Source organism: Oryzias melastigma, linkage group LG5 (assembly GCF_002922805.2).
Source record: "Oryzias melastigma strain HK-1 linkage group LG5, ASM292280v2, whole genome shotgun sequence".
Taxonomy (NCBI): Eukaryota; Metazoa; Chordata; class Actinopteri; order Beloniformes; family Adrianichthyidae; genus Oryzias; species Oryzias melastigma.
In genome coordinates, this window is record NC_050516.1 from 7310139 (window position 1) to 7329255 (window position 19117).

At 40.2% G+C, this 19117-nt stretch overlaps 1 protein-coding gene across 1 annotated transcript in view; it reads left to right on the forward strand.

Moving 5' to 3' along the window:
• The first annotated feature begins 231 nt into the window (after positions 1-231).
• The window catches only part of igsf21a (immunoglobin superfamily, member 21a), a 276459-nt gene continuing 257573 nt past the window's right edge, over positions 232-19117 (forward strand). The window contains exon 1 of the mRNA XM_024270945.1: positions 232-648. Within this exon, the coding sequence (XP_024126713.1) occupies positions 510-648 (139 nt within the window). The 5' untranslated portion in view covers positions 232-509. The remainder of the gene's footprint in view (positions 649-19117) is intronic.

The window sequence follows — 19117 nt, forward strand, 5'->3', positions numbered from 1 at the left end:
AAGCATGTGCAGGTAGACAGGTGGATTTCCTCCAATAGATGGAGGTTTACACAGAACACGAGGACACAAATGTATGTCGTGGTTATTGTTTTACAGAAAAACATGGGATTAATGGTCTGAATCCCGGAGGGATTAAGGAAAATAGTGTGAAATAAAAGTGTGATCAGGAGTGACTCTGGGAGGGGGGTGGGGGTGAGAGGAGGAGAAACGGGGAGAGAGAGAGAGAGAGAGAGAGAGAGAGAGAGAGACATTTCCATCCGAACCGATCCGTTCCTGCAGAGCCCGGCGCATCTCGGTTCGGTGCGGCTCGCTATTGTTCCAAACCGCGGGAGGAAACCGAGCGGAGCGGGAAGGATTCCAGCTTTTTCCTGACGCGCATCCATCTTCTGATGCTCCACATCCGCCGCGCGCGGCGCCTCCTTCCCGGTCAACTTCTCCCGGTTTCTGCTCTTGGACTTGAACTGCATCATGAATAGTTTGGGGGCCCCTTCCGTCCGCGCGCCTCTGGAATGGTGGGGATTACAGCGCCTGTCGCTGGGGAGCCTGTGAACGCAGATGGAGTTTGGGATTTACTGTCAAATAAGGGAAAGATGACCGTCTTCTCGCTGTGTTTGCTCCTGTGCGCCGATCTGCTGGATTTCGCCGTCGGTAAGTCTCAGCCCGTCACGCCGTTTCTTAACCCGCGTGAAGTCCTGACAAACGCACGCGCCGCCTGTGAACGGGGGTTGGTGGGTGATAATGGAAAGAGCCGCGAAGTGGCCATAAACAGGACAGCCGCGGCGCGCGTGCTTGTGCCAACTTTCCTCTCCTGCGCCATCCAAGTGCCAGGCGGGCGCCGGCGTGGAACGGCGCGTTCACGGAACAAGTTGGAGTCCAAAAGCCCGTGTGAGCGCCGCGGCAGATGGTTAAGTCCAACTACATCTGCCGGAACACGAGCATCACTCGTGACAGCCCCGCACAAGTGGGTCCGAACGCCGACGCGCGCTCTGCGCATCAGATTGCGCCGGAGAGCAGCTGATAAGTCGCTTCCTTCATCAACATCAAAGTCCCCCCCCCCGCAGATTCCCGCTCTGTGACGACGCGTCAGTGGCGCGCGCTTTTGTCCTCCGCCGACGTGCGCGGGTTGGGATTAAAATCAGCGGTGGTCTCTGTCATTGATTCCAATCAGCGCACAAAGGCTTCTCTGAACAATGAGGGATCGGGCTTCCTCCGCCTGATCTGCTGCTTCTGGAAGGAACGGAGATGTGGTTCCATCAGAGGCTTCCTGAGCCCGCCTAAATACACCCCCCCCCCCCACCCGACCTGTTGTTCTGCTCTCTGGCAGAATCTGCTTCCCCATCCCTTCATCAGTTATGGTTCTTCAGGAGACCTCTGATATCTGGGTGTGTGAAGGACTCAAGAGAACACAAGAGAACACTTCTGTTGGAATGATAACCGGTTTACCTGCTGGATGAGGTGTTCAAGTGCTCCTGACCTTCACCGACCCGGCGGGAAAGCAGGGGCTCACTTTGGCTGTTGCAGGAAAAGATGCGTCTGCAGTCTGGCTAGCTCAGAGGATACATCCTGTGCCTCCTCTGTTGATCTAAATGGAATGCTTGTGTCCTAATAGCTGTATAAATGAGAGTCTGCTCATATTTACTTGGCATGTCTCTTTAAGGACTCTTTCAAACTGATCTCTCCTTTTCCAAAGTGCGTGTCTTCGGTTGGAATTTGTGAAGAGCTGCTGTCAATGACTCCACTCTCAGTCTCAAAATGTCATGCATTCTTAATTTTCCCATCAAGTCGCGTTAGCGGCATTTTGAGGAGCGGCGGAGCACCTCACTTTAAGATGAAACTAGTTTGATGCTGCCAGTGTCAGTGGGAGACGTTCTCCTTGTGAGGAGGCGCTGGCTCCTCTCCATGTCTGCTGGAGGTTAACACACAAGCAGCTTCAGGGCTGCAAACGCAGCTTCAGCTTTATGGTCAGACAGAGAGCCGGTCACTCATCCTACGTTCAGGAGGAGAAACGTACTTGTGATTCGTAAACATTTTAATTCAACTTAAAGAACACTTTTCCTGTTGCTGAACACCTCAAAGTGGTTTAAAGTTCATTTATTTAAAAGATGGGACAATGCACAGAAGAACATTGATCAAAGGAAACATTAATAGATGTTAAGTGTCAGGTTATAGCAAATTTAGCTAAAAGTCCCCACGAAAGTAAGAACAAGTAAAAGCAAAATGATAAAAATTGTCAAAATGAACCGAAATAGGTGATATGATGTACAAAGTTAAAACAAGCAAAGAGAGCATATTTCCAGAAACAGAGCAGATCAAGAAAATGCACAGCAGCACATTTTCTCATTTTCAATCAGCCTTATTCAAACATAAAAACACCACCACACTGTTAATAACTATATACAGACAGCCAATCTCTTCATTTAGTACTGTGTGCAAACTTGCTCAATCAACATAAAATAAAAAAGTAACAAAAATAATAGTAATCACATTAAACCCCCCCCCCCCAACATCCAAACTTATTGTACAAAAACAAATGGGGAGAAAGTCCATAAATGATTAAAACATGAAGAAAGGTAAAAACGATTTAAAAGTTAGGAAAAAAAACCAGTTTTATCTTAAAAACCTCGTCAGTGGATAAGTCCTCACATCTTCAGGCAGGCCGTTCCACAGGACCTGAATAGCAGACCTGTTGAAGACCTGAGGGCTCCGAGGAGGTCATAAACTAAAAGCAGTTCTGATAAAAGTGAAAGTCCAGTTCCACTACGACTTAATAAAAACTAATAAAAGAATCTCAACATTCATCCTGAAGCTGACTGAGAATATTAGACATCTTAGTCCCTAAAATAAATAGAATTAAAACAACCAGAATTTCCTTAACTAGTAGAGGTGGGAATCTTGAGGCGTCTCACGATTCAATTCAATTGCGAGTAAGGAGGAAACAATTCAATTATCTGCATGTTTTATCTTTACCACCGGACCAATATGATTTACTTTTCTCCATTTAAAAGTAAAGACCAGATCAGTAAACTTGACTAACTTTTATTGAGAATATCAAAATTCTGATGTGAGAATATTTCCTTTGATAATCAAAAATCTTTCACAGCATCAAAAGGGAAAAAATGTTCCTGAAGTCAACAACCTTAAATAAGATAAAGTTACACTTTATCACCAGACTAGCTATAATGAAACACTCTTTAACTCACCTCAGACTAAATAAATAGTGTCTGGCTAACAACTGAACATATTTTAGAACAATGCGATCCAACTTTTATTGTCCACCACAGAACAAGTCCTTTGCTTTAAAATCTCTGATTGACTTTATGTTTCTCCTTGCCTTTTCCGATGAGGTTGGATGTTTCTTTAGAATATCCAATACGGTTTTTGGACCTTTGGAAGTGCTCGCTGCAGAACTTGAAGCCACACTCCTCTTCCGGATGGAACCGCGCCATGTGATTTTGCAAATTTGTTGTGTTTGCTACATGTTTAATTTTGGTGTGACATAACTTACACACTGCCTTTCTTTTATCCAAAAAAAGCCAAAATTCTTCCAAACGGTCGCTTTAAGTGAAGCCGGGACCAGTCAGGTGACGAGGTCAGCCATGTTTGTGTCTTCAAAAATATCAGAGTCAAAAACCTTTAGTTCCGCTTGTTACTTTTACTTTAGATCATATACATTTTTGATTATCAATTCAGAATCATTTATGGATCATAATCAATGCTTCCATTTATCAAAACGTAAAAAATAAGTCAAAAAGTCTCCTCCTATTGGCCAATTTTCAATGAATAAAGGAAAAAATATTTTGCCAATGGGGTCAGAAAGATAATCTTAAAAATTCGTACTTTAAGAAAAAAAATTGTATTCCCTAAGACATGTTTTCTCAAACTAAGATTATTTTGCTTTTGAAAAACTTTCTTGTAAGATTATTTTTCTTGCAAGACAGAAAGCAAGACCATTTTCTTGAAGCAAGAGTCTTTTTACTTTAAGATTCAGTTTCTGCAGTGAACACATTTTTTCTCAAACTGCCAGAAAAGATTCTGGACTTAATAACCCTGCTCAGATTCTGGACATTTCTACCCAACAATGTTAAAGACAGTGAAGCGATCACGCGTTGCCAGGTCTGTTGTCTCTAGAACTTTTCAGGATTCTTCGTAAACGTGACAAACTTCTACATTTATCTGCGTTTGTTTCCTGTGGAGCAGAGTGGTTTCAGAGTCGAGGATGAAGAGTATAGACCTACATTATACATTATGTACATTATTCATTTATACATTTGTTCTATCTTTGTCCGCACCTTCTGCGAGAGGAGGAGAATTGATTTTCTGGAGCTTCAGCGAGACGACCTCTTCCTCAGACGAAACCTCATTTTCATTTTCATTCAGTCGACGGCTTTTCTGATTAGTTCCTCATTTTTTTCACTTCAATGCGTTTTGAAAGATAGTGGAAACCAGACTTTCTTAGATCATGTAAATTCATGGTCTATTTTCCAATAAATAAAAGTTTCAGTACACATAGTGGGTTTTTTTCTTTTTTACAGTTTTTTGCTGACAGAAATATGTCAGCTGAACAGCAGCTGTTTGGAAATGACACAAGTCTTTTGTGGCGTCTTCTGGTCAAAGTGGGACCATGAGCTTTAGGAAATTGGCTCCCGCCAATAGCCACAAGCAGAAACGGCCGGCGTGTGCTGAGTCTGACAAACATCAAGAGGAAAACTTTTATGAGTTTTATGAGAAAACTGTCAAAAGGCGCAAAACAACTTTTAAATGAGCAACCTCGACTCAAACCACTGAGGATTTCTGCTCCTGTTAGCATTCAGAGCCGCGTGGCATATCCAGGTTAAACATTGATCTGAAATTCTGAAAGTCATGCAGAGTTTAAAGACTGTACATTGTTTTGACTGGTCTGTTTATTGCTGGTGGTGGTTTTTTATTTGTGCTTTTATCTGTGTTCTGTGACCTTAAGTTCTTAAAAAGACACGTAATGAATACAGTGTATTAGAATGACATCTTAATGTTGAACAAATCTACTCAGGACATAGAGATGCTCAAGCTAACCTGGAAGTTTAACACTAGACAACAGCATTCCTGGGTTTAAAACATTTTCTTTTTCTTTTTAGTAAAAGTGCGTTCAATATTTTTATGCATACAATGTACATTTCTATAAATGAAAAGCACAAAATCTTTTCCCACACTAGTTCTATCTGAATAAATGAATGGACTGGTTTAAACTGTTGTTTAGTTTGCAGCATAAAAAAGTAGTTTATGTGGTAAAAAGTACTCTATTTAATTGTACTACATGTATGCTTAGTCTAGGCTAAAAGTGAGACAGCATACTTGATGTCAGTTCTTTATATGCCATCCATATATTGTAAACTTGAAATGTTCCACTTTAGCCTAAAGAAGTATGCAGTTGGTGTGAATGTGAGAGTGAATGTGTGTGATTGAGGCCCTGCCACAGACTGGCGACCTGTCCAGGGTGAACCCCGCCTTTGCTCATCAGTACCTGGGTTAGGCTCCAGCATCCCCGCGACCCCGAAAGGGACAAAGCAAAAAGGGGTTGAATGAATGAAGGAAGTATGCAGTTTATTTCCTACACTACATACATAGTCAATGGTATACTTGTGATGTTTAAACTCGAGCATACTTCATAAGACAAACTTCAAGTGGACTACTTTTTGCTGAGGGAACACATGAGATTTCCTTAAAGGGTCCATGCCATGAAAAACAACTTAGAGTCTTTAAGTGTGTTATACTGTTCATTCCTCTCTACGAAGAACCCCAAAGTGGTATTTGATCCGTTCACACATTTCTGAGTAATCCTCTAAAAGGCTGCACTCTCAACAGCAGCCCCTCCCATACCCACGAAAATGAGCAGGTTGAATCGTGCTGACGTCAGCATGATGGGAACCGCCCCCTCCAGGAAGAATCTGCTCTTATAGCTCCGCCCCCAGACTAACACAACACTCAATTTCTCCACTGAGCTAATGGTGATCAGCAAAAAACTTTCGTTTTAGAAGCAGAATACCGTATATCTTTCTGTTATGTCCTGTCTTCAATAAATTCCAGCTCAAACAGGAGTTTGTTACCTTAGACACGGGGGTCCTTTAAGACCCTGAGAACAGTCCTGCAGATGCCGCTTGTTTTTGTGTTGTGAACCAGTGTAGCGAAGGCCAGGCCAACTGAAGGCAGATATATAGCATGTGTATCCATCTTTGAAGAAGTTTGGATGTTTATTTTCATGGGAGAAGCAAAGAAAGAAAGACTAGGATGACCTCATGAAATGGGCGGCACCCACACGCAGCGGCAGGCGGAGCCTCAGGAATCAAGTCGTTTTATTTCAGGGTAGGAAAAAACTCGGGAAAATAACTAATATTCCATAAATAATTAGTTTTTTAGTGTTCCAAAGAAAGTATATGATCATATTTGTGAATATAGTTCACTCCGAAAGGCTGAAGAAAATCATGGTATGGCCCCTTTACATTAAATGAGTTCTGCATCTGAAACAAATGAACTATTTTTTACTAAAGGTTTTTTTTTAATGTTTGTTGTTATGGTGCCCGAGTCTTCCTATAAACTTCTTGTGACATCACCACTGACCGGATTAACACTACTGCACGTGTGTGTCACAGACAATGGCAGACGCAGCATTACAAAGCGTGCACTGTAGTTTTTAGTAAAAAAACAAAACATAAAAAGCAACGAATAATCAACTATCAAATTAGTGTCAACTATTTTATTAGTCGTGACTAATCGAGTAAACATGGCAGCCCCACTATCTGCTTTAAATTGTGTGAGTTGGTTTGTGTTCATTTGCATAATTATGGAAACTGTGTAATTGCAAAATTGTGTTTTTTCAAAATTTCAATAACGTTTTTGTGCATATGTGTCATGGAAAGACAGCTACTGAAAGAAATTGTGAATTTATTTTAAGTTGAATGTTGAGAAGCAGATTTTCTTGGAATATTTTCTAGTTTTTCAGATCTTAGCTGCACATGTTAAAATGAATAAACATTTTTTCCTCTCCTATTAAAGAAATTTAAAAGGAAAGGAAGGCATCATGAAATCCTGGTTCACTTAACTTCTTTAAGATTTCTTTAAGAGATTAAAAAGAAAAATAAGTCCTAGATTATACTGATTAGGAAATTGAATGAATTTAATCAAATTGCTGCTGCTAAGACTTTCCTTTGGTTCATTATTTTAGCTTAACTCTGAAAGCAGAGTATTTGCTCAAATATCCAAACACGTTTTCTCTGCGTTTCAGCTCAGGTTTAACAGTGAAACATCATTTAAACGAGTTTCTTTTAGCTCCATTCATTTGAAACCAATCTGCTGAGCCATATATTGTAAGATGTTTTGCTTCACACTGCAGTGCTGTAGGTTGGTTTGCAGATGGTTTATAATAGCGGTGTTGACAGAATAAACAGACACTGGATCTGTGTCATATTTCATGTGCAATGTGGCTGTCTGCCACTGCTGGCTGCTTTTGACTCAGAGGATGGAGGAAGAGATACGGGCTGGAAGCCGGTTGTTGGTTCTAACAATAACCCCTCTGCGCATCAAGCTGCAGCCCTCAGCAATTACATAAAGTGATTATCCGCAGATCCAGAAGCCATTTTTATCTGCCGTTGTCTGTCAATGCCTCTGTTTACAGAAGTTATAGTTTGAGCATCCATAGTGTTTTTGTAAAAGTGCAACAAAATTAACGAATCTTTCCAAGAAGAAAAATCCTTTTGACAAACGCACTAAATTCTGCTTTTGTTGGCTGTGTGCTTTTGTTCACAAAGGCTAAGTGTAGCATCCAAACACAAACCCAACAATTCTTTACAGCAGAGAGTGTCCTGTTGTTATACAAATATCATTATGTATTCCTCAGCCATCTCTGATACAAAGAGTCATCAAACAAAACAAAGTCATGGCAACCTAATAATTCAAGAAAAGCGACGACCTGAGATTACAGTTTTACATTCCTGCTCTAAAGAAGGGATAAAAGAGTGAAGTCTCACAGACTTGCACTTAATAGACTTTTTGTTATTCTAGATTTCAAATATGGGTTTTGAAGGACAAAATGAGGCATGGCAGCGTTTTTGAACACGGCTGCAGCAGTTTCCCCGGAAATGACCTTGTTTCCATTCGTTTGGACGGCGCTGTGAGCCTGTGATGTCACAGATAAGCCGAGCACAAGGAGAAGGAGGCGATCCCGAAGGCAAGCATGCATGTGTGGCTGTCCGAGCATCCGTTACCAGAGAGATCAGAGTTCATGACCTGCAAAGATGGTTATGACCCACTGACGAACCTGCTCAGGTGAGTGACACCTGAGAGTAAGTCTCAGCTCCTCCCACACCTCTCAGAGAAACAGAAAGCGGCTCACAGGAGACATCATGACAGCTCACACCTCCGACCGACAGACAACCAAAGGTACTCTGAACTCCAAGCCTTCGTTAAGAAGGAGAAATGGAATCTTTGATAGTATTTACAGTACACACAATCATTTGGAGAAGCAATCCTCCCCTCCACTGATCATCAAGGATTAAAATAAGAGGGTTTCTTCTTTTCTGTTTTCTCCCCTCTTTTGTCCAGGCCTGTTTTACCCTGAAATCTCATTTAAGGTAATAAAAGAGTCACATCAAAACTTCAAACATGATGGTGACCTAGAAATGACAGCTTTTGTTGGAGTCTTTCAGGCAGCTTTGCACTCGAAGCCCGCGGTGCAAAAAATGAAATACATTTCAAAGAAAAACCACAATGACCTGAAGTCGTCTTTGTGGTTTCATTTAGCACCTGCAGGACTTCAACCCACCAGTTTATTTTATTATTACAAAAGGTGTGTGCATGCATATGTGTGTGTGTGTGTGTGTGTGTGTGTGCCGGATCCAGAAATATGAAAAGAAAGCAGAGGATGTTTAATGTGAATTGGAACACTGAAAGGCTGCAGCAGCTCCAGAACTGAAAGCTGAATGAATCTGCTGAGGACTGTTGGTTCCACTCAGCCGTTCCTGCCTTGTTGGTAGATCAGGAGGAATGCAGGCCAGAAATTGATTAGCTGATATATTGGAGCAAAGTCTTTAGATTTAGCAGAGTTTTTGCAGACTGAGATCCAAACACACAACTTTGCTCTCTGGGTTAAGGTCAAGAGTGTTTATAGAAGACATTTTCTGTTGTGTTGTTCATAAATATGAAAACATGTACTAGTAAATAATTAAAGAACTGAGCCTTCACTTTGGTGGTGTTTCTTACTGAAGTTATTAAGCAGGTTTTTTGGGCTGTTTGGCGTTTGATTGATTTTTGACTCATTTTTACATTAGAAAGGTGCCAACTAAAGACAGGACTCACACCTAACTTGAGTGTGAAGCAGACAAATCCATCCAAACTAAATGAACAAATCTGTGTAATGTGAACTCCTGTCCTGCTCAAAACACTTATAAAATAAAGAAAACGTGTTTATCCCTTTTAAAAGTTAAAAAATGCCAATGAAACTAGAGCAGAATTTGCACTAAGATTTCTCAGTGTGATAATAAGTTGTAATGTCCTAGAAAAAAAAGAATAACAATAATCTTGAAACTAGAAAAGTTGCATTACCTGCAATAGTGCTAGTGTGAGTGCTTTTTGCTGAGGAGTTTTGCTGAAAATCCTAAAGCTATAGAGCTAAAGCTTTTGTAAAATGCTTAAGGGTCTAAAGTTGCAGAAATCTCAAAAAGTGCAAAAAAAATTTGAAGAATTTCTTGAAAAAATCACAAATTGTGAAAAATGTTAAAATACCTAAAATAAATTAATACAGGAAGTACAAGCAGGAATGTCCTTATATGCTGAACGTTTCAATGCCAACATTTTAAAGGCTTTTCAAAGTGCACAAAGTCTTGGAAGAAATTTTCTTTTCTGTGGGCAAAAAACATGGCATAAAATACGTAATATATATATATATATATATATATATATAAATACTACAACCTGGGATTTCCTGAACTTTCTTAGTGTTTTGATAGCAAAATTGCTTAAGTTTGAAAAGCACAAAGCAATTTATGAAGGATTTGAAGAATTTCCCATTCTTTATAAATGGGGCTCAAGAATCGCATAAATTGCATAAAATCTTAACTGTGAAATTTAGCAAAGCCAAAAGTACGAGCAGCAATGTCCTAAACAAGCTGAATGTTTTGATACCAAGATTGGTGAAATCACTGAAAGTGTGATTGAGTTTTATGAGCCGAAAAATCTACAGAAACGAGCTGGAGAATCACCATAGCTTTACAGCATTCACACAATTAGCTATAAACTAATTTTTTTGCTCTCCTGCTCTATTAATTGGAAATAATATGTCTTAAAATGAAGTGTATTTCTGAAAAAAAAGTTTTATACTTTTAAAGTAGGTCTATGCATACATTTTATCCCCCAGTATTTCTCCAAACTGTCCATATTTCTAGATCATTATCGTCTTAAAGACAAGAGTTTCACATTTTAAGGACAGTGTGTCTTAAAAATGAAATGTATTACATGTCAGATAAAACCATCTCTATTTTATTAATCCTGTTAGTCAGGTAAGCAGGTGAGGACTCAGATGCAGGGACGGACCATGATCTCAGGTGTAAGAGTCCCAAGAATTTCTTTTAAAAACTCACAGTGGGTAAAAAGACCCAAAACTAAAACCAAGAGCAGCAAAGCAGAAGGCGCAGAAAACTTAATCTCACAAGACATGTCAATGCTGAAAATGCAGAGACGTGTTCTTAAATACTGTGACTAATAAGTGCAGGTAGCTGTGACAGCTCAACAGAAATACACAGGTGAAGGGGCGGAGTCACAACCAGCCCTCACAGAAACTTAAGACAAAATAAGATTCAAACAAGCAAATTATGACAAATTCAAGTGATTGTTTCCTGAAACAAGACCATCACAACTAAAACTGTAACTTAAAATATGATGTAAAGCAGGGGTCCCAAACTTTTTCTTGTGAGGCCCACATAGCAATTTTCTTTGATGATTTGGGGCCAGGATCTGTTTTTAGACTAACAAAACAAGTGTAAAAATCACAGGATGCGTCCAAAAGTTAAACATTTAAAGTTTTAGAGAAAGCCACACATAACCGGATAGAAGCAAAGACTGCAGAAGAGTGGAATAAAAAGTCACATTCTATGCAAGTCTCAATCACATGGAGAGACTGGAAAAAAAAAATCATGCATCCCTGATGGTGTGCAGGGAGCTGGGCCAAATGTGGAGAAGGGTTGGATCCGGCCAGCGGGCCGTAGTTTGGGGACCCCTGACGTAAAGCAAAAAAAACAAACAAAAAAACCTTTAGTTAGAAATATTGGTTTAATGAAATGTTTTCAGATCAAATTCCTCAAGACATTCAATAACGATTTATGTCAATCTATCTGAAAAGTTATTGATAAGTTATTTTAGTTTTACTTCAAGATTAATAATCAGTTCAAGAATCAAAGACTTGATTGTAACATTACAGCTGGAGGGTGGTCTACCAGCTGTAATGCACAGAGCAAAAAGATACAAGAACACACATGAGTAAATGAAAGAGGAAGAATTGGATTTGTAAACTAGAATTCAGACAAAGGTACTTGATGAAGTTTGGTGCTTTTGCAGTGTAACCTGAAGATCCAGCAGAGGGAATGTTTGAAGTGCAGCTGTTTGCAGAAGGTTTAGCAGTCTCTTCAGCCTGTTTGATGCTGCAGGTTTGTCATGTCACTTTAGTGCATTAAATGAAAATGATTCTGAGGGGGAAGGAAAGAGCGGAACCACAGCTGTGAGAATTGTTTTCTCTCATTTAAGAGGAATATCATTTCAAACACTGTGACAGATTGGTGACCCGTCCACCTGCCTTTGCCCAACAGTACCTGGGTCAGGTTGCAGCGACCCCGTGACCCTGAAAGGGATTCAGCAATATCAGAAGATGGATAGAGTTTAAATGAAAAACTGGTTCTCAGTTTCCTCAAAATAAAATATTTGTCGTTTACCTGTCTGGATTTCTTTGTCGAGGATCAAAGCTCAGTGTTTGTCGTTTTGAACGTACTGACTGTGGAATGTTAGAGCAAACCAACTCCTGGAGAGCAGTGTTTGTGTCTTCAGCTGAGAGTTTGCATACAGGATGATTGGTTGTGTTGTCGGCCAAGGCTCTGGAGGTTGACCACAGGCCAGATGTCTGCCGCCATTCAAATGATGCAGCTGAGGTGGTAATCTTCATGACAGGACTTTGTCCTCCCTCACTCCCTCTAACATCTGCTGTAGGGCTGCCACAAACGATTGTTTTAATAGTCGACCAATCACCGGTTATTTTTTAGATTAGTCAGCTGATCAGATCATGTGTAAACTCAGGCCCTGGTCATGGGTAACCTAGGGGGCCGCCAAGTGCACCATATGCTGGAGGGGGCGCCAAATCACAATAGTTATGACACAACACTCGTTTCATGGAAAATATAAAAGAAGTAACAATTAAAAAACATAAATAAAATTGAATGTAATCAGTAAAGCAGCTTAGACAGCGCCCCTCCCTTCCTGTTGCTTTTGCCTCTAAGTTGGTTGGGGGGAGGTAAGGGGTGCGCGGTGTTGTCGCTGTTAGTGCTTCTTTACAACTTTAAGGATGAAAAAAGAGGCGTAAACACGGGCTCAAAGCAGAGGTTTGTCCGTTTTACCCATAACATCTCTTGGAAATTCCCTCCCCGCTGCATTTTGGTTGAAAAAGACAAATTTAACTGGTGATCCAGTTTTTTTTATTTTTTTTTTATTTTTTAACACCATTAAGAGTTGAAACCCCCCAACTTTCCTCTTCAACATTGGCTGATTGGTTAATGTGCTTTGTGATGTTAATGTACTTGCCTTCAAATGGAGAGTACCAAGGTTTGAGTCCCAGCTGGTCTGTCCCAATGTTAGATTCTGCAGGAGCGCCAAATTCGTTTTCCCCTAGAGGACAATGCAGCCCATGTCCGGCCTGTGTAAACTAGACGTAGAACACACATCTTAACCATCATTGGCTTTAAACTTAAAGTGTTTCAGCTATAAAGAATGTGATTGCAAATTGCATTCAGTGAGAATGATTTAAATGATACGCATGCTACGTTTACGCGCTGGGGTGTTCTGACAGTACATGTGTGCGGCGAACTGTGGATAGTGATCCATATGGATTACATCTGTGATCTGATACAACCCCCCAAAAAATCGTAATCACTAATGTTAACATTTACAGCTCTTAATATGAGCAAGTAATAATAAGTTTGCTCTGTTTGCAGTAACGTTAGCTTAGTATAGTGATCCCTCTTCATCGTTATCATACTCAGTCACAGCCTGCTTCCTCTTCAGGTGTTCATGATCACTGCAGTGCTGCCATAGACCACACGCCTTGCTGAGACTGCATTGGACACTTTATTATGTTTCGCACTTTCAAACTCTGTTTGCGTGTTGTTTTGATACCCGAGTCTTCCTAGAACTTCCTGTGACATCACTACTGACCGGATTAACACCACTGCACATGCGTGTCACAGAGGATGACAGAAAACTAATCAACTATTAAATTAGTCGTTAACTATTTTAAAAGTCGATTAGTTGTCACTAATCGAGGCAGCCCTAATCGTCTGACACGTGGCTTAAGGGGAACGTCAAAGACTAAGTCCTGAGAAATGAGCTTTCATTTACCTGTATGAAACCAATACTTTAGAAACAGTCCATTTTGATTCAAAGAAGCCTCTAAATGCTTCAGGAGAGACTCTCAAACAGCATGGGGCCTTCTCAGCCCCTCTTTTGGATGAGAAGATGTGGATACAGGCTGGCTTGTGTGGGAGTTTGAAGCAGCTAAGTGTGATTCCCTCAGCAGCTGCTGCTTCTCCGACAGAGAAGCTCTGCTCAGCCCCCAAACAGGAGCACACAGACTCGGTTTTCTTTCTCATTTCAGCGATCAGCAGATTGTTGCTAAATTATTTTAGCTCCAAATGTTTCTTCAACCGAAGTGTTATCCCATTTTCCTATTATTCTTATTTGAACATCGGGAGCTGGGAGATAATTTTTCAGAAAGTTGCAGGCGGCATGTGCAGGAGCTTCCTGACAGGCTTTATCAGCAGTTTTGCTTTATTCTCTGCTCACTGCTTCCTACTTTCTGTTAATATGGATTATGCAAGTTTGCTTATCCTGTAAAACATGGCTGCTGAGTAATAACAATTGCCACTGTGTCCCAGCGTTAAAGTACAAAGTAAAAAGTGTGTGAGCTGCTTCGCATAGACTCTGTGACATTTATCTATGCACACAAGCTTCTTCATTAGACGAAGCTCCAGCTTTCTACAAACTCCGCTGCACCTCTCAGCCAGCGTTGGGAGTTTGAGGAGTTTTCCTTTTTGGAAATAGCGAGTTCTGGTGGAGGACCTGACGGGAGCCGTATTACTCAAAGTCACTGTGACCTCTGCTTGAAAAACATAAGAAGAAAGAAAACATTTTTGTATCACAGTATGTACAGTATGTCAAGGTTATCTTGAAAAAAATGAGGGGACTCGGCATGACATGCATGGGGCATAAATTACACCAAGTCAGAGATAAAATGGGTCACCGGGGACAATGGTTAAATTAAATGTATCCTGTCAGAAGTGCTCTCTTTATCAAGAAATACTGTTGTAATTTATGTAAGCTTCCACTTATTTAAACAGGGTAAAAAAATATAATGTGCTGTATTTCAGTTTAAAGCTTTAACGTGTCTGGAAGTAATCAATCAAAGAAATAAGCAGGTTCTAAAATCAGATTAACATCATCCTCAGATGAGCTGCAGATGCAGACGGTTGCTGGTGAACCACAAAGGATGGCTCACACTAACAAACAATAGTGCACAAAAAAAAAACAAAAAAAAAAACACAACAAACAGGCCTGCAAACAGAATCCAGAGGATTTACCATCCGGCTTTAAGCAGCACAAACCTCTGGGATTTCACCTGTAATGTAAGCTGAACTTTTGTTTGGGTCTTGGCAGCGACAGCTGCGGCTCCGCTCGCCGAGGTCTAATCTGTGTCATGCACCGCTAAGTATGATGCTAGGTTATGATGGCGTTCCAACACCAGACTGTGTCATGTGTAGCTGGTGGTTTTTTCTTTTAAAAACAGAATTCTCCAAGTCCTGAATGTTTTAAGTGCAAAAAGAGGCAGTCTAAAAATAGGAATAAAAACCCTTAAGGTGAAAATGATTAGTAAAAGGATCCGTTCATGCAGCATGACATTTGTATTTAAATGGAAATCTTTTAATAAAATATAAAAATCTCCACAAAACCATTTAAAAAGGGAAAAATTAGCTAAAAAAAGCAAATTGACTTCAAATAGAGTGTTATACAGCCAAATAAGTATTTTATTTCTAATTCTAAGCAAATGTTTTGTATTTTTGAGTTTTTATGAACCTAATTGTAGTTCATTTGGATCACAGTAACACAAAAACTAGTGTAACAAGAAGAAATGACTCATTTTAGAGCAAAATGTGAACAAAATGATAATCTTAGTACAAGTTGGTCCATCTTCATAAATCCTCGTTAAATCTAAAACTAGGGCTGCACGGTGGCGCAGTGGTTAGCGCTCTTGCCTCACAGCGAGAAGGCCCCGGTTCGAATCCCGGCTGGGACCTTTCTGTGTGGAGTTTGCATGTTCTCCCCGTGCATGCGTGGGTTTTCACCGGGGACTCCGGCTTCCTCCCACCGTCCAAAAACATGCTTCATAGGTTCATTGGTGACTCTAAATTGCCCCTAGGTGTGAATGGGTGTGTGATTGAGGCCCTGAGACAGACTGGCGACCTGTCCAGGGTGTACCCCGCCTTCGCCCTTCAGTGGCCGGGATAGGCTCCGGCACCCCGCGACCCCGAAAGGGAAGAAGCGGTCAAGAAGATGGATGGATGGAAATCTAAAACTAGCTCTTATTCTTAGAAAATAAATCGTCATTTTTGTTTCCAATGGTTGCTAGCCTGACTCGTCAACATGTTTGAACTTTTGAGACTTAAATTAAGTTTTCCGGTTGTGAAGAGTGAGAGCAAAATGACTAATTTCATAATAATTTCCGTAATTCTACATCTTGGCTCTTCATGAGAAAAATTTCTCCACTGAGACAATATTAAGAAAGTCTATGAAAGGTGCAGAGCAGGGGTGGGCAAACTGCGGCCCGGGGGCCACACTGGGCTCGTTCTTGCCCACCAAACTGAAGTAATTATGTCGTCTCCCCATAAACGGTGCACTGCAAATACATTGCATTCTGCATTTACAAAAATGGGTCATTTTTTTTTCAGTTGTTCACATGTTTTATGATCATTCGACATGAACACAGTTTTTGGCACTAAGATGAAAGCAAAAGTCGCATTTTTGTGATAAACCCCCCAAAAATGTTCTTAGTTAATAATATATATTAATATCCAATCAAAATTAAAACAAAAGTTTTTTCTTTCCGTTTTTAGGTGGATTATCTAAACTGGCATCTTCTGCTGGTCCCGCCATTCTGGCACTTTTTAGAACCCCATGGCCCAATCCGAATTCTTCCCTTCTCCCTTCCCCTTCATTCATCCCTTAGGATGATTAAAAAATTGGTTCTAATATTTCTGACGTGACTTTCATTCAATGACGCCATCTATAATCACCGGAATGTAAACTTCTGTTTTTCAGAGCGCGTCCACGTGAAGAAAAGCGCTTCTCAGCGCGACCTGGATAATTCTCATGATGGTGGAGTTTGGACCCCTCCGTTTGGAGGGTAAAATAAAAAAAAAATAATCCAGACACGATTTCAACTTCAACTGCTACTTCAGATTAAGGGGAAGGGCTAAAGGGAAGGGATAAGGGAAGAGTTCGGATCGGGCCTTTGTGGCCCAAAAAGTTTGCCCAACCCTGGTGTAGAGCAAACAGAACTTAAAACAACTGAATCTTCACTTTCTACATTTTTTCAAGAGTTAAATATAGAGTTAACTTTGCTGTGTGTTTCTTTGTCTCAAATATTCCATATTCGTTGCATGTTTATTGTGGCATATTTGCTGCTGTCTAATGTTTTATAAATATTGCTTTGTTTCTGTCGACACTCAAGAGTTTTCACATCTTCCTTTAGTTCCCTCACAATCCCTCAGTTTGACTGGCCATTGCCAGGATAACAAGAGTGTTTTTCTACCTTTGTTGAGATAAACTCACTTTGTTACTTTGAACTTTTTGCATGATAGTCGTCTGATTTGCCACTGACTGAAGGACTTTGCACAGATGCAGATTTGAGCATTTCAACTGTTGCTTCAGTTTAAAAACCATTTTCCACACCAAATTTAGAGACAATTTTTATTGCTGTAATAATCTTTATTATTAATGTTAGCTGAAGTCTTTCGTTTTGGAATTGTAAATATATATATATTTTTTTATCGCCAGCTTAAGTTGAATGTTTTTCTTTTTATTACCTTTTAAAGAACAGATTCTAAAAAAAATATATATATATGTAAATATTGTTCATTTCTCTGTCTGATGTACGTATTTTTTTGTCTTCTATAAATATGTTTTTTTTGCTGCAAGCCCTCAATGAAATTGCTGATCACAGCAAAGCTAAGCTGTTCAAAATTCCAATAAGCTGCAGAAAAAGGAGTGAGTGCGGGGAGACGGGAGGAGGCCGTAATCTGCAGACTGACGTCACTCCGGCAGTAAAAACGGAGACACGGATGCATTGTTTGGGCTTTGTTTCTGTTTTTTAAGACAAGAAAGATTCTTGTCCTTCCTTTCAAGCCAATTTTGTCAGAGTGATCATTCCATAAACTCCCCTGCCGAGCGCGGAAGACTTAAGTCTTCCGACATCAAGAATATGGTAAAGACGAAATTCTGCAGTGGTGAGAGCAGGTATCAGTGCAGCGGCGTCTGTCTTCCTCCAACATCTGTCGTTTCTGATAACACTATCAGGAAACCTTTGATCCGCCGCAAAACTTATCATGCAAGTTCAGAGAGTTTAATCTCCTGAACTTCACATGAATGACACCAACACCAGCCATTGTAGGAACGCCCGCATCATCGCCGGCTTTGTGTAATTATTGTGTTTCAAAGTCGGTTTCATCTTTGAAATGATTACTCTCATGTTCTGTGAGTTTGATCCTTCTACATTTTGATATGAAAGGAAAATTGAGATGATCTAATTTATTCCTGCTTTATCAAACTGTCAGTATTCATTTGGCTTCACTCAGGAGCGTTTGCGAGTCGGCAGCTCTCCGGAAGGTGTCAGGAAATATTGTTAGGACGCCGCAGTAATGACCCGGCGCCTTGGTTGCTGCTGATGTTATGCTTGGAGGAATGATCATGAATGAAGGAGTTCTCTGTTGAGGAACAAATTCTGCTCAAATTTACAAGCACTGATGCTTCACCTTTAGCTCACATTTGCTGCATTTCTGCAGAGTGCAGCTTCCGCTCTTCAAGATTTTCAGAGCTTTAGAAAGTCAGTCATTGAAAACTTTACTTTTCTTCTTTTATCACCTCAAACACACAAAAATATGTATAAAATTCATGATTTGTTTGAAGACCCTAAGAACGTTGCTTTACTTCAGCACCCAAGTGCTCAGTGAAAGTGTTTTTCTTTATGTGACAATAAAAGGTAATCAGTCAAAAGAAGATTGAAACTAAATTTTATAGAAATTTGTATTAAAACTAAAATGCGTCAAATCATTTGAACAATTTTAATAGTTTTTACCATTTAAACCATTAAAGCTCTGATTTCACTAATTCACTGATAAATATTCATATTCATAATGATACAAAGGGGCAGAAATTTAATGATCGTTAAAAAAAGGACAAAATTAAACATATTTTTAAGTCTGGGCCAACTTTACCCTTAATGCCACTGATGTGTAAAAAAGATTATCCAGCAGTTTTTTTATGACTGCAGAATCACTAAATCCTGACTCTTTAGTATCATCAGCTCTGTACTTTACTTTGACTTGAGACATTCATCACCTTCACCGTCAGAGTTTAGGGCTTGATGGAGCCGCGGGCAGAAAACCAGAGTCCAGTTGACCAGAACCAATGTAGCTTAATCAACAAAAACTACAAATACATTTAAACTAAAACAGAACGTGAACATGCAGGGAAGCAAAAGGAAACATGAGGACAGTAACAGAAAAACGTGAATTAAAATATGTTGAAGAGCAGCTGAACGGAGAGGAAGCAGCTGAATGAAACC